Source organism: Sarcophilus harrisii, chromosome 2, assembly GCF_902635505.1.
Source record: "Sarcophilus harrisii chromosome 2, mSarHar1.11, whole genome shotgun sequence".
Lineage (NCBI taxonomy): Eukaryota > Metazoa > Chordata > Mammalia > Dasyuromorphia > Dasyuridae > Sarcophilus > Sarcophilus harrisii.
The window spans coordinates 196,387,417-196,402,713 of record NC_045427.1 but is presented as its reverse complement, the minus strand read 5'-3'; the positions used below and the strand labels follow the sequence as shown (position 1 = coordinate 196,402,713).

General features: G+C 37.5%; 1 protein-coding gene across 1 annotated transcript in view; it reads left to right on the top strand.

The window, feature by feature from the left end:
- GALNT14 (polypeptide N-acetylgalactosaminyltransferase 14) overlaps nt 1-15,297 on the top strand; it is a 313,597-nt gene that overhangs the window by 275,417 nt on the left and 22,883 nt on the right. Inside the window, exons 10-12 of the mRNA XM_031951227.1 lie at nt 7,209-7,335; nt 11,809-11,901; nt 14,661-14,744. Of these exons, the coding sequence (XP_031807087.1) occupies nt 7,209-7,335; nt 11,809-11,901; nt 14,661-14,744 (304 nt within the window). The remainder of the gene's footprint in view (nt 1-7,208; nt 7,336-11,808; nt 11,902-14,660; nt 14,745-15,297) is intronic.

Here is a 15,297-nt window from a genome sequence, read left to right as displayed (position 1 = left end):
GAGACTAGCATATGAGAAACATATAAGAAGTAAAATATAAGTTATACAAACATTTATTCAGAAGATGGAGAAATCACTTCTAGATCAGGTAATCAGATAAAGTTGATATTTTCATTAAACTCATGTAGATCAAGGGTAGCAGTTGTGGTATAAAATACATACATGCACACACACATATACATATAATTTGGTGAGATAGGATTTATTCCTGGAAAATTATAATGAAAGATATACTTTTTTTTCCTCCCAAAAGAAACAGATATGATAGAAAGGTAGGAAAACAGCACTATGTTTCAAGTAAGTATACACTGAAAATCCATGAACCTGAATTAAAAAGCAAGAAAAAGACCACTGGGTGAGAATAAAAATAGAAATATGAATGAAAGGTAGTAAATGAAAGGAAAGCTGAACTCAAATCGCTGTCCGTGGTGCTGATGTTACTAAGCCCTCAGCTGTTCTAGGTATCTTATATGAAAGGGAAGATGAGACATCTGTAGAAATTATTACATTAATTATGCCTGAGCACTGAAGGAAACCAATAAGTAGGTGCAACTATTATAAGTATAAAGTATATGGGGAAATGAGTAGAATATATGAGATGATGGTAGCTATATAAAAAAAAAAAAAAACAGCAAGGGACCTCAGTTCTTGATGGTCTAAGGAGCTTCATTTCCAATGTCTTGGGATTCCCTGCTTCATTTCTTGGGGTGTGAATTCTATGTTTCTATTGGGACTATTCACTGGATATTCCTTGCATGTTTTCCCTGTAACTGGGAGATAGGGTTAACTCAGGAAATCTGTGTTGGTTTTAGTAGACTTTGGAGAAAAAAATTGGTTTAAAAGCCTTTTCATTCAATTCACAAAGGTTTTAAAACCCAAAATATATTACATGTTTTGATGGCAACTGGGTATCCAAAACTGGTCACAATACAGACCCTGTTTTCAAGAATTTTACATTCTAGTAGAGGGAAATATTTGTACACCAGTTTCTATGATTCAGGAAATGAGATAAATGCAAAGAAGGTTGGTCCAGACTGAGTTCTATGAATCAGTGCAGTTCAGTGCAGTGTAGAAACACATGGAGGAAACAGTTATAGACTTGCTCATATAGTTCATGGACAATGTAATCTACTGTGTGATTCTCTAGGCATTATAATTCTAGAAGCTACCTAATATTTATCTTATTTATTCACTTTGTAAGTACATATATGCTTTTAAGTATTTATATACATATATGTCTGTATATACATATATACATATTTATTTATAAAGTAAATATGTAAAATAAAATAAATCAATAAATGCATGCATATGCATATATGCACATATGTGTATGTACATGCAGAGCTAATGTACATGTATTGCATAATATATATATATATATATTTATATGTATTCACTTTATATTTTTAATTTGTTAATATATTTAATTTTGTATATTTGTTTTATATTTATATTGTACATGTACTTATAGACTTATACTAAAGAATTTAAAGTGAATAAATGCAGATAAAAAATAAATACAAGTAGGTTCTAGAATTATAATGCCTAGAGAATAAAAATTTTCCTTCTTCCATATAGCATGTTGTGGCACATTGCCCATGAACTTCCCTCTAAGCCTTTGTGGATAGTCTGTATGTGTAGAGATTATTTTTATAATCTCAGATACTATGATCTCATAATCTAGAGAAGACCACTATCATGGTTTCTCAGATCTTGTGGGCAAGCTCATGAAACCCTCACGCATTTCTGCCTCAAGATAGTTAATCTAGTTCCTGGAGTGAAGGATCCTTAGCATGTATACCAACTGGAACACAGGGCTGCTCTACTACACCCTAGTGTGTCCTGGGAAAAGAGAAAAGTGGAAAAGGAACCCCCAAAAACCTGTCTTTTGGGGCCTGATTCTAGAGAAAGCTTCTATGACAAAAGTCTATCCTTTGGACTCTCAGCCAGCCAAACAACCAACTATCTTGAGAGCATCCTCAGTTACTAGAAACCTGTCAAATGTTTTCTTGTGTTCTTAACACAAGTGTAATTGTCCATAACCATCAGGAGGGAATGTGCTGAGATCAATGATAGGGGGATTTCTCTCTGCACTCCCACCCCAATCACCACTTTCCATGTGGAAGTGTATCCCATCATGGGAGGTATTATTTGAGGCTGGCAGCGGCTGTCCTGTGCCAGTGGGTATAGGAGAATTCTCAGATGGCCCGAGGCAAGGAAAGGTCTTTTCTAGAGCTGGGAACCACTGTCTTACTTATTCCATTAAGCAAGACTCTCAAAGATTGCCACATTTGCCTGTAGCAGAAAGGGAAAAGCTGAAAGATTCATACCCCCGCCAACTTGGACACAGCTGGCTCTACTAATTAAACCTTGCCAGCCTCTCCAGAGCCTCTTTCAGCAGCAGCCAGCCAGGAAGAATATGCAGCTGGGTACACAAATGTCAGGTGAGAAGTCCCCTGGACAAAAGCTTTGGGGCTTCAAATCCCTGCTACAGTCATTAAGCTGCCAAATCCTGATTCCCTCCTAGACTGTGATCAAGGTGACTCTCAGAATGGCCTGGAAGCATCAGGCAGGGGAACATGCTCCAACAGAAAGATTGTGGTGACCATATGGCCCAGATTTTCCAGGACAGTCTGGGTTTGAAATCATCTGTCCCTCTGTCCTCATAAACCATCAAAGTGCTCCAGACATTCCACTAATTCATCAAAGAATAATTGCCTGAATCAAGTTAATAATCATTACAATAAAAATGTACATAAGCCACGAAAGATAGAGAATCATTGACTGAAGAAGCAAAGGGATAATTTCATAAACATTTGAACTTACTATCATGCTCATAGTCATTTTTAGCTACAACTGCTCTCTGTATTGATAACAATCAGCCACATTCAATAACTATGTTATCTATAAATCAATAAGTATTAAGTGCCAATAATGTGCTACATATTATTAGGTAATAGAAATATAAATACAAAGAATGAAACAAACCCTAGTCACAAAGAGCTTATGTTCTAATATAGAGGTAACAAATACATTTATAACTGGATAACAAAATAAATATAAGAGAATAGATCTTAAAATAGTTAATAAAAATAGTTAATAAGAGAATTACATTATAACTACTGAGATCTGTGAACTTGTGTGTGTTGATTTTAATTATTGCATTAGTTTCTTTTGTAATCTGACTCATTTTATTTTAAGCATTTAAAAGTATTCTGAGGATTCTGTGGGTTGTAGCAAACTGTCAAAAGGGTTGATGACCCCTTATTTAGAATGTAGTAGTATTTGAACTGCATTTTGAATGAAGAAAAGGATTCAACATGGTAAGGAGATAAGGATTCTACATTCAGGCATGTAAAATGAGCAATCACAAAGACAAGAAATGGAGTGTCATATGTGAGGAACAATGAATAGGTAGACTGGCTGGATCTCAAAGTGCAGGAAAGGGAGTAATGTACAAAGAGATTGAAAAGATGGGTTGGGTCCAGGCTGTGAAAAAGAACTAAACAAAGGAGTTTGCGTTCTATATAAAAGACAATAGGAAGGCAATGGCTTACTGAGTAGGGAAGTGAAGTGGTCTGATCAACTCCTGAGGGTTTGGAACTAAAGTGATTGCTCTGAGAATAGAGAGATGGTATAAAAGAGTAAATATAGGAAGGTAGAAGCAAGATTTGGCAGGTGAAAGGGTATGTGGGGTGAGTGGCAGGATAATATTTAGAGACTGGAAGAATGACTATCTTCTACACAAATAGGGAAGTTTTGAAGAAAGCTGGGTTTGAGGGGACAAATGCTGAGTTCTGTTTTGGAGATGTTTAGTTTGCAATATCTGGAACATTCAGTTTGAAATATAAAGTAGGTAATTGGTGGTGTGACAATGAAGTTCAAGGGAAAGACTGATAGAAAGATCTGTAAGTCTTCTGAATAGAGATGCCAGTTATACTCACTGGAAATGATAAGGTCACTAAGAAAGGTTAGGGGAAGGAGGGTTGAGGAGAGAGACAAGTACCTGCAATTAGGAGCCATGATGTAAGAAGTCAGCAAAGGAGAGTAAAAGAGTATAATTAGTCAAATAGGAAAAACGGGAAAGAAGAATCACAAAAATTCAGAGAAGAGAGAATAGCCAAGAGAAAAGGGAGGTAATAAATGCATGAATAAATAAATCTTTATTAAGAATTGCTATGTTCTAAGAACACTGAAGATAAAAATTCAAAAATAAAGACAGTCTCTTCCCTCAGAAAAAGTTACATTTTTAATTAGAAAAGGCAACAAAGATAAGAGAGTGTTGGCAAAGAAGGAATTATTTGGTCTGGAAAATCATAGGGATGGTGAGTGTGGTTTTGCATGGCAGCCATAGAGCAGCTGATTGACCTGTCCTTTCCAGAAATGTTAGTGCTGATTATTTGATTTCTATTCTAAGCTCCAGGTGGAGATAAAGTAGGAAAGGCCTGAAGATGACAGAAGAGCATCAGGGAGTGGTGAATCTAAGTCGAAAAGTTTAAAATGTAGCAGAGTCATTAAGAATGAAGAGTGAGAAAAGACCACTTTCACTGTATTGCTTGTGCTGAAGGCAAATTCATTAAACAATCACTCAGAATAAAGCACTGAATTGCTTTTTTAAAAATTACCAATTAAGAGATTGCTGAGTAATGAGAGAATAGTTTCATTTATAAGATGAGGTTGGAAGTCAAGTTATAAGGGTTGAAGAGTAAATAAGAGGCAAGAAAGTAGAGGCAGCAAATAGAGTGCAAACATATTTTTAGGCCATTGGTTGAGATATAGAATGATGTTTTGACCCCATAACAGTTGTTATGGTTTGGGTATTGGTGGTGGTTGTGGTTATTGTTTAGGATGGGGGAGATAAGAGTATGTTTAAATGCAGGAGGAAAGGAAACGGAAGATAGGAAAAAGTTGAAGGGGAGAAGAGAAGAAAAGGAAGAGAAAGAAAGAAAAGGAGAGGAAGAAGGGAAAGTGACTGATGAAGTCTGATAAAGAAAGAAAGGGATGGGATCTAGGATACATGTAAGACAGGGCAGCTTTGAAAAGGAGGAGGGCCACCTCATTTCCAAAGACTAGTGGAAAGGAAAATTGGATGGAGAATGATGTCCAGGGAAGAATGAATGGTCCCATTGATGCATTGTTGGTGGAGTTGTGAACGAATCCAACCATTTTGGAGAGTAGTTTGGAACTATGCTCAAAAAGTTATCAAACTGTGCATACCCTTTGATCCAGCAGTGTTACTACTGGGATTATATCCCAAAGAGATTATAAAGAAGGTAAAGGGACCTGTATGTGCACGAATGTTTGTGGCAGCCCTTTTTGTAGTGGCTAAAAACTGGAAACTGAATGGTTGTCCATCAGTTGGAGAATGGCTGAATAAATTGTGGTATATGAATATTATGGAATATTACTGTTCTGTAAGAAATGACCAACAGGATGATTTCAGAAAGGCCTGGAGAGACTTACACGAACTGATGCTGAGTGAAATGAGCAGGACCAGGAGATCATTATATACTTCAACAACAATACTATATGATGACCAGTTCTGATGGACCAGGCCATCCTCAGCAACGAGATCAACCAAATCATTTCCAATGGAGCAGTAATGAACTGAACCAGCTATGCCCAGAAAAAGAACTCTGGGAGATGACTAAAAACCATTACATTGAATTCCCAATCCCTATATTTATGCACACCTGCATTTTTTATTTCCTTCACAAGCTAATTGTACAATATTTCAGAGTCTGATTCTTTTTGTACAGCAAAATAACGTTTTGGTCAGGTATACTTATTGTGTATCTAATTTATATTTTAATATATTTAACATCTACTGGTCATTCTGCCATCTAGGGGAGGGGGTGGGGGGGTAAGAGGTGAAAAATTGGAACAAGAAGTTTGGCAATTGTTAATGCTGTAAAGTTACCCATGCATATATCCTGTAAATAAAAGGCTATTAAATAAAAAAAAAGAATGAATGGTCCCAAGGGATTGTGAAATCAAGAGAATCTGATCAAAGGAACTCACATCAAATGGCACTGGTTTTCTCAGTAAAGGAAGAGACAAGGTCCTCAGCAGAGAGTGGGAAAGGAAGGGAGAGCTTGGAGGCCTTGGAATAGCTCTAATAGGGAATAACATTGGTAATCACTGAAGGAGGAATAAAAGACTGTGTTGTTGTAGGATGCAGTTGAAACTGAAGAGTATTAACTTTTAATGTATCCATTCAGCATACTTGGATGATGTCCTTGGCTCTATTCATCCACACTCAGATAAGAGTGGAGGGAGAGGGATGGTGGGTTAATCCAAAGCTGAATTTGTCAAGAATTGACTAGTAAAAGAAAAAGGAGGCAAGATATTTGAGAATAGAAGAGCATGGAGTTGAACTGGCCAGCATTAGGGTTGCGATCGAAAATGAAGAAAATAAAGTCTGAGAAGAGATAATGATCTGAAAAGGTGTTAAGAAGTGCTTTAGAGAATACTGTGTGGGCAAGGAATAGATGTGGAGAGATATGGCACTAGGAAAAATGGAATGATTGACGTTTATGATCAGAGAGAAGAATATTATGGTTTTTTATTAAAGTGGGAATTTGTGATTTTTTAGTATGTCAGAGACAACTAGGTGGCACTGTAGGCAAAGTTCTGGGCCTAGAAGACCTAAGTTCAAATCCAGCCTTATTACTGACTGCATGACTCTGGATAAATCACTTAATTTCTGTCTGCCTCAGTTTCCTTAACTTTAAAATGAGAATAATATGTAAATTTCTTTTTTTAAAAGTGAGGATAATAGCACCTACCTCCCAGGATTGTTGTGAGAATAAAATGAGATATTTGTAAAGCATTTAACACAGTGTTTAGAAGATAATAGGAGCTTAATAAAAGCTTGTTTCTTTCCTTCTTTCCTATATGGCCACAGGTAAGTCATTTAACGTTTGTGATTCTCAGTTCTCCAGTCTGTAAAATGGAGGTTATACCTGTAGTATCCACCTCACAGGGTTATGAGGATCAGATCAGATAATTCGTGTAAAGTCCTTAACAAACCTTTTCATCCTACATTAGTCAGCAGTTGTTATTATTAATGTTTCTGGGGGGAAAGGCCGCAATACACATGTTGTAAAAGGGCAACTTGATAGGAATCATGACTAAGCTCCTCTTCCTTTATCACTCTTCATTCTGGAGAAAATGAAATAAAAAGGGGATGTGATTTCTTACAGAAATTTCCTTCCGAGTGTGGATGTGTGGAGGCAGCCTGGAAATTCTTCCCTGTAGCCGGGTGGGGCATGTGTTCCGGAAGAAGCATCCCTATACTTTTCCAGAAGGCAACCTCAATACCTATATAAAGTAAGTTATCTTCTTGAGGGGATGCTGCATGGGGAGGGGGTCAACAAAGGGTCTTCTGTGTGACTTAACACAGTGCTTGACCCACTTAATTTTTTTTTATTTAATAGCCTTTTATTTACAGGTTATATGCATGGGTAACTTTACATCATTAACAATTGCCAAACCTCTTGTTCCAATTTTTCACCTCTTACCCCCCACCCCCTCCCCTAGATGGCAGGATGACCAGTAGATGTTAAATATATTAAAATATAAATTAGATACACAATAAGTATACATGACCAAAACATTATTTTGCTGTACAAAAAGAATCAGACTCTGAAATATTGTACAATTAGCTTGTGAAGGAAATCAAAAATGCAGGTGGGCATAAATATAGGGATTGGGAATTCAATGTAATGGTTTTTAGTCATCTCCCAGAGTTCTTTCTCTGGGCGTAGCTGGTTCAGTTCATTACTGCTCCATTGGAAATGATTTGGTTGATCTCGTTGCTGAGGATGGCCAGGTCCATCAGAACTGCTTGACCCACTTAATAACTGCTTGTTGATTTATTGACTGGAAACTTGGTTTTGGTTCTGCATTGCCACCTCCCAGACTGGCCATACATTTGATGACTGAACTAATTGGCCAGTCTCTGGATCTGTGCAAGGGAAAGAAAGAATCCACTATGTTTTTGGAGTCTGAGAATAGAAATAAAGATGCGGGAGTAAAAAACCTCTGGGTCTCAGCTTGCTCGTTGGGAAAATGAGAGAATTGCTCTAGATAACATAATGTTTTTCCCAGCTCATAAAAAATTTCTGAAATTCTCACTTATTTCTCTGGGCTTTAAGAAAAGGCCCTTAATTAAGCCTTAAAAAAGATTACATGTCACTGAGGGGTCTTCTCATTGTATTTCTGTTCCTGGCTAGCAGCTAGATCAGTTGCAATTTTGTATTCTGACATTTTGGGAGTTTTTGTATTCCTATTTTTGAAAAATATCCTGGAATCTCCTGATGAAGGACATCAAAAACAGGGATGAACAACTGAGAGCAAGAGCCCTAATACCTGATATTTTGATCCCTAAAATGAATCACCTCTTTTTTTCCATTGGGAAGAAAACTATGGAAAGGATAGAGAAATCAATAGCCACAAGTAGAATATTTCTCCATTCTCCATACTTTAAAAGTTGCCATTATCATTTTCTGCCTTTCCTTTGTCCTTTTTTTCCTTTTCCCTATGGAAAAATAAAATATTCTGCTTTTTCTCAGTTCTTGTCCTAGTTATTTCCTCTCTTCATGTTGTCTTCTAATCTCTTTCCTCTCTCATTCTCATCTAACTACTTCTCTCCCATCCATTGGATTCAAGTTAGGATTAAGACTAGGATTCAGGCTACATTTAGTTACCTCTTTGTTCCTCACTTTTCACTCTTTTTATAACAACATGAGATGGGGTTTGTGAAGCAATGTGACTGTGGGAGTGGCAGGAGTGTTATAGAAGAAGTCAGTTTTTAAATTAGGGGAAAAATTGAAACTATTGAAAAAGAGAGGGGAGGGAGAGGGAAAGAAAAAGGGAGGGAGGGAGAAGGAAGGAGAGATGGAGAGATAGACAGACAGACAGACAAATTCAATAAGTAAGGAAAACTGTTCAATGAGTAAATAAAGCAATTATTATGTGCTTTCTATGTGTAAAACACTGTGCTAAGCACTGAGAGTTCAAATAGAAAATTAAGATAGTCCCAGCTCTCAATTCAATAACTTTTTAAGAGCTTAATGTGTGTAGAACTTATTTCTAAGTTTAGATATGATGAGGTATTTCCCTGAATAGTCCTTACAGTCTAATTGAGGGATAGAACAAAACAAATAGTTCTAATACAACAAAAACCACGTTGAGCACACAAATGAGCTATAAATAAAGCGATCTATGCAGCATAAGATGGAAAAGGTCATTATTTGCTTGTGCAGCAATCAGGAGCAAAAAGTATGCCAGTTCCTCCTCTTGGTCCCATATATAAGGGAAGGTGAAAGATTGAACAGCCAGCCTAGAAAGGCTGCCAGGAGAAGACGTGTGGTACCTGAGAGAAGAGAGCCTTTGGAAGGACTTGTTTACTTAATCCTTTAGCCATAAACCAAGATGCTTGAGGAACAGTAGGTTGTATGTGTGCTTAGCCCAGTTGTTTGAAGCTTGGATCATGAATCTGAAAATATTCTCTTCCAATATCTCAGGTTTAGCTGTTTGCTTGAAATGGCTTTATGTGTTATACAACAAATGACAGCAAGAAATGGGGACTAGAGGCAGTGGAGAAAGGCCAGGGCTAAGGTCTACTTAAGAGATAAAGTATTCTTTTTTCACTTCTTGCTATTGGTGATGATTCTGTCCAGTAAAGGGACAGATTATCTCCTTCCCTTCTACCTATCTTCTCAACTTCTTAGTCCTCTTTGCTGGGTCTTCATCATTTAGGTTGTAGCTCCTATCTGTAGGACTCTTTTCTGGGTCTCTGTGGGTCTCTCTCTGTCTCTGTCATATGTATTTATGTATGTACTTGCATGTGTATGTGTGTGCACAATGTCTGTGTGATGTTTATTGATGTGTGTAATACATGTATATATATAATGTGTATGTGAGTGCTATATTATGCATGTGTGTGTCATATGCATGTACATGTATGTTGAATATGCATTTTGTATGTGTGATCTCATCAGCTCCAATGGGATTTAATTATCTCCCTACAAAAGATTTTCAGATCATTTATCTAGTCCCAAACTCTGACCTTCAGTCTTGAATCTCTGTCCACTAGACATCTCAAACTGGATGTCCCAGAGATATCTTAAAAATCAACATGTCCAAAACTAAATTTGTTATCTTTTATCCAAAGCCATAATCCCCTCCAAATTTCCCAATTAACATCTATCGTCCCTTTCACTCAGCCTCCCCTTCTAGGAGATTTCCTGAATTCCTCACTCTCACTCTTCAGACCCATATTGCCAAACGCTATTATTTGTACCTTTACAATATCTTTCCTATACATATCTTTCCTTCCTTTTACATCAATACACCCTAGTGCAGGCCCTCATCGCCTTACATCTGGATATTGCAAAAGCCTTCCCATTGCTTCTTCTGTCTCAGGTCTCTTTCTCCATGCTAGTCCATCCTCTGCTCAGCTATCAATTATATCTTCCTAAAGCAGAGATCATCCATCCCCCTATTCAGTAAACTCCAGGGACTCTCTATCACCTCCAGGATCAAATATACAATTCTCCTCTTTGATTTTTAAGTCTCTTCATACCCCACCTCTTCCTGCCTTTCCAGTATTCCTATACCTGACGTCCCTGACACACACTGAGGTACAGTGACTCTTGCATCATTGCTGTTTTTCACACAAGACACTCCATCTTCTGACCCTGGGCATTTTGACGGGATGTCCACCAATTCTGGATGCTCAGCCTCCGCATCTGTTTCTCCATTTCCTAGCTTCCTGGATTTCTTCAAATATCAGCTAAAATTTCATCTTATACAAGAAATCTTTCCTGATTCCCCTTAATACTAATGCCTTCCCTTTGAGAATATCTCCAATTTATACTGTTTGCAATAAAATCTTGTTTGTACATGGTTTTGTTCACATTATCTCCCACATTTGACTGTTGTCCTGCTGTTAGAAGGGACTGATTTTGCCTTCATCTGTATCATTAGAGCTTAACATAATATCAGTCATGTAGTAGGCTGTCAATAAATGGTTATTAACATCAGTTATCCCCTTTCGTCACAACTCTATTTCCACAAACAAAGAAGATAGACTCTAAAGATACAATAGGTTCATTCGGGCATATACCTTTTAAGAAAAGAATTACTTATTATTTATACCCAGATCTTTGAGAAAAATATTGCTATCACCTCATCATTTCTGAATCCTTCTTTCTTTCAATTTACCCATCAACCTTTCCTTCTATCAAAAATAAATAAATAAATAAAAAGGAAAGAAGAAAAAGAAGTTCAGAAAATTAACCAACACACTAACAGAGTATAACAGTATATAGAATATTTTACACATAAAGTCCCTCAGCCTCTGCAAAAAAAAAGGAAGGGGGAGAAGAAGTACATCTGGAAAGGGTTATTTTAAACCCTACAAATCCTGTGTTTATATGGAAAATCATCTCCAGCCTTTATGCTTTCTATTTTGAGTTTGCCAGGGTCTAGTCCTCATACAGTAGGGAGATGAGAAGGCGCAGAACCGGGAAGTAGTCACACCTGTGGTTCAGCCAACAGTATCTGAGCCCCTACCCTTGGAGTGCCCCACTGGGGGTCAGTGGAAAAGTCAGGGGATTGGGTTTAGGACTTAGCTCAAGGCTACTAGTGTGTGACTTTGGACAAGGTGCTTTCCTTTGAGGGGTGCAGGAGTGGAGGGAATCATCCCCTATAAAATGAGGAGGGGAATGAGTTCAAAATCTTTTCTAAAAATCCCACAGCCCCTCACTGATCCCAGTCCCTTCCTCTGTTTTCCAGGAATACCAAGCGTACTGCTGAGGTATGGATGGACGAGTTCAAACATTACTTTTATGCTGCCAGACCCGTGGCCCAAGGCCGGCCTTTTGGAAAGTAAGTGATTTTCAGGTGGTAGATGGGAAGAAGGCCCAGGCTACCTACCTTAGAGCTTCTGAAGTCTTGTTTTCGAGTTAGAACATGATCTCCTCCAGGACAAGGGCACACAAATGCTCAGAGTAATCTTCTTACTTGGTTCTTTATTAGGTCAACCCAGGCAAAGGGGAGCAGAACCTAATAACAACTCTGTCTTTCTCAAATTAAGAAGTATCCCTAAGAAATGGCTTCTTTCCATTTGTTTATTAAAAGACCACAAGACCATCCCATTTCCTCCTCCACTTTGACCTCCTTTATTTCAATTTCTCTTCTCCACATAAGAATTGGGTTGCCAGAGAGCTGCCCTCTTCCCCTGAGCCTGCCCTAAATTGGGGTTTAATTCTCTTTCTTAACCCAGGTGCAGCTTTAAAATCAGATTCTTTTTAGCCTGTTTTAAAGCTAAGTTCACAGCCTGTTCATTTGTTATACTGAGGAATTGGGGAAATGAGAGGCAGTTGATAAAAGACTTTGGTTGAGGATAATTCATTCTTAGCAGAATGACTCATCTGCTAGGGATCTAGGAATAATGGGGTGTTGTGACAAAATTAACTTGTGTCTGTAAAACAGTGTGACCTGAAGGAGGAATGGGAGTAGTTGATGTGCCTTCTTAATGGGGGAGGGGGGGTTGGGATGGAGGTGGAGGTGAGGAGGAAGAGAGAGAATCTGGAACTCAAAGTTTTAAAAACAAAGGTAAAAAATGTTTTAGGTGAACTGGGGACAATAGAAATATTAAATATTTCAAAAGAAACAAAAACAAGAGGGAGTGGTTTAAAATTAGGAAAACTAATCCCTAATTTTGCCCCTAAATTCACTGTGCTATTCTGTGTAGGTCAGGGGTAAATGCCTGTCTTTCTTCTCTTGACCTCTCAAATGGAGATGCTGGTCATAGTAGAAATAATATTAATAATGATAAATGACAAGGATAGGCAGTTATTTGGATTTGAGGGCTTGTAAAGCATTTTCTATGTTTTATTTTGAGCCTCACAACAACCCTGTGAGGTTGATCTTGCCCATTCTATTTATCTCCATTTCACATTGGGAGAAAGAGGCTCTGAGACGTTAAATGTGGCTAGTATGTGGTTCAGGGGCACCTAATAAGATGCTAATAAAAAGAGTCCAAGAAAGATGGTGGTAGATTCTCTTCTTGGAATCACAAAGAACTATAGCATGGCCAGCAATTGACCCAATTTCTTTGAACACTTCAACCCCTGAAGTGGTTAAGCATTATTTGTCATCTTCCTCCAATAAATCAATCAATAAGCATTTATTAAGGCTCTGATACAAGCCAGCCATTGTGCTAGATGCTGAAGATACATAACAAAAATAAAATACTTCCTATTTTCACAGAGTTTACAATTTATTGAGACTCCATACAGAGCATCTTATTTTCTTTGTATTTTTAATTTTATTCTGAACTTAAGAAATAAAACAAGCATTTCCATAACATAGAACAGGGAAAAAAAGATGATTGCACATCAAACTGCAAATCTATTTTCAACAACAACTGTTGTTTATTTCTTTTAAAATACATAATAAAATTAAAATGTAACTTTCTTTTTTTTCTTCCTTTCTTCCCTGCCCCTTCCTTAGAGACAGCTACCATTAGACACAAATATGCATATATATGTGCGTGTGTACGTATGTGTGTATGTATACACACACATACATACACATACATGTAAAACTATTCTATACATACTTCTAATTATCAATTCCTTCTCTAGATGCAGATAGTGAGTTCCTTTGTAACTAATTTGAGTATTTATAAGTCTAAATGGCTTAGTTCCTCCAAATTGTTCTAAAATATTGCTGTTACTATATATAATGTTCTCTTGGTTCTGCTCAGTTTGCTCTTCATTATTTTGTACAAGTGTATCCATATTTTTCTTAGATCATCAAACTCATCATTTCTTATAGCACTGTAGTATCCCATGACCATCATATATTGCAACTTATTTAATCATTCATTCCAGAACATCTTGATGGGAGTTAGGGGTTAGGAGTATGAGGTAGGGACAGACTGTCCTGGGGATTTGGGTCAGAACCATTGCTGGGATGGCTGCCGAGAGGAGACTCATCTGACCTTGAAGGAAATGGTTCATTCTGCAGGGTCATAGACAGATCTAGAGATCTGTGGGCTGTATTCACCTTGATGAAGCCATACTTCTGGTACAGCAGAATTATGCTAGATCCACAGTCATAGTTCTGAGTTCAAATGTGGTTCTGCCATTCACTAATAATATAAGCTTAGTGGAATGCTTAATCTCTCCCAACCCTGCAGTTTCCTCGTCAAAGAAGCTACGGTTGTACTAGATGGCCTACCTGTAAGGTAGCTCTGACCAATGCTACTATGATAGCTATTAAATTACACTGAATGTTATTATACTGTTATTTTTTTTAAGAAAAATGAAAAATAACTCAAGTTTTGTTCTCAAAGTGAAATGTGATTCCCCGAGATATTATTGCTGATAGTTCCCCATGTTACTAAGTGTTTCTATAGCTCCCCTTAGAGCATGGTGTTTTGCCTTCTTTTTAAGTTCTTTTAAGTTCTACAGTGTGCCAGAGGGAGGTGGGCACTAAGCATGGATGCTTGCATTCTCTAACCTCCGCAGATTTCCTCAGCTACAAATGCCTACAAGATTCTCACTAGTTGAGATTATTGTAAAGCCATCTGTATACAGTGATTGTTTTCTTGCCCTTCCTTTTTCTGTACAACCCAGCATACAAGCCCGAGTGGAGCTGAGGAAGCGCCTGAAGTGCCATACTTTCAAGTGGTATCTGGAGAACGTTTATCCAGAACTCAGGTATTCATATTAACTTTCAGAGACTTAATTGGGATTTTTTTTAAGTTTTGGCAAAAAAAACAATTGCTGGGGGTAGGGATATAGAAACAAATACAGAAGATAGGCCAATGGTAGGTGCAGTTGTGTCAAGAGGATTCAGCCCATGTTATGAAAAGGTTTGGGAGGAAAATGGGCCCTAACCAAGTACTGTGACCCTGAAATCATTTATCCCTAATTGCCTCAGTTTCCTCATTTGTAAAATGAGCTGGAGAAGGCAATGGCAAACCAGTCTAGTATCTTTGCCAAAAAAACCCTAAATGGGATCCCAGAGAGTCACCCACAACTGAAATGACTGAACTACAACAACAATTCTTATCAATGCCATTACCCAAAAGAAATTTAAAAAAAGAAGATAATCTGAAGGGAAGCCTGAATGCTTAAGAGTTGGATATGTAAAGAATGACTAAAGTTTGCTAGATTACTTGGAATAAATTAAGGCTGATAGGCAACTTAATCATGATTCTTATTTACAGTAGATAATTATACAAAAGATGAACTATTAATCTCTTTCTAT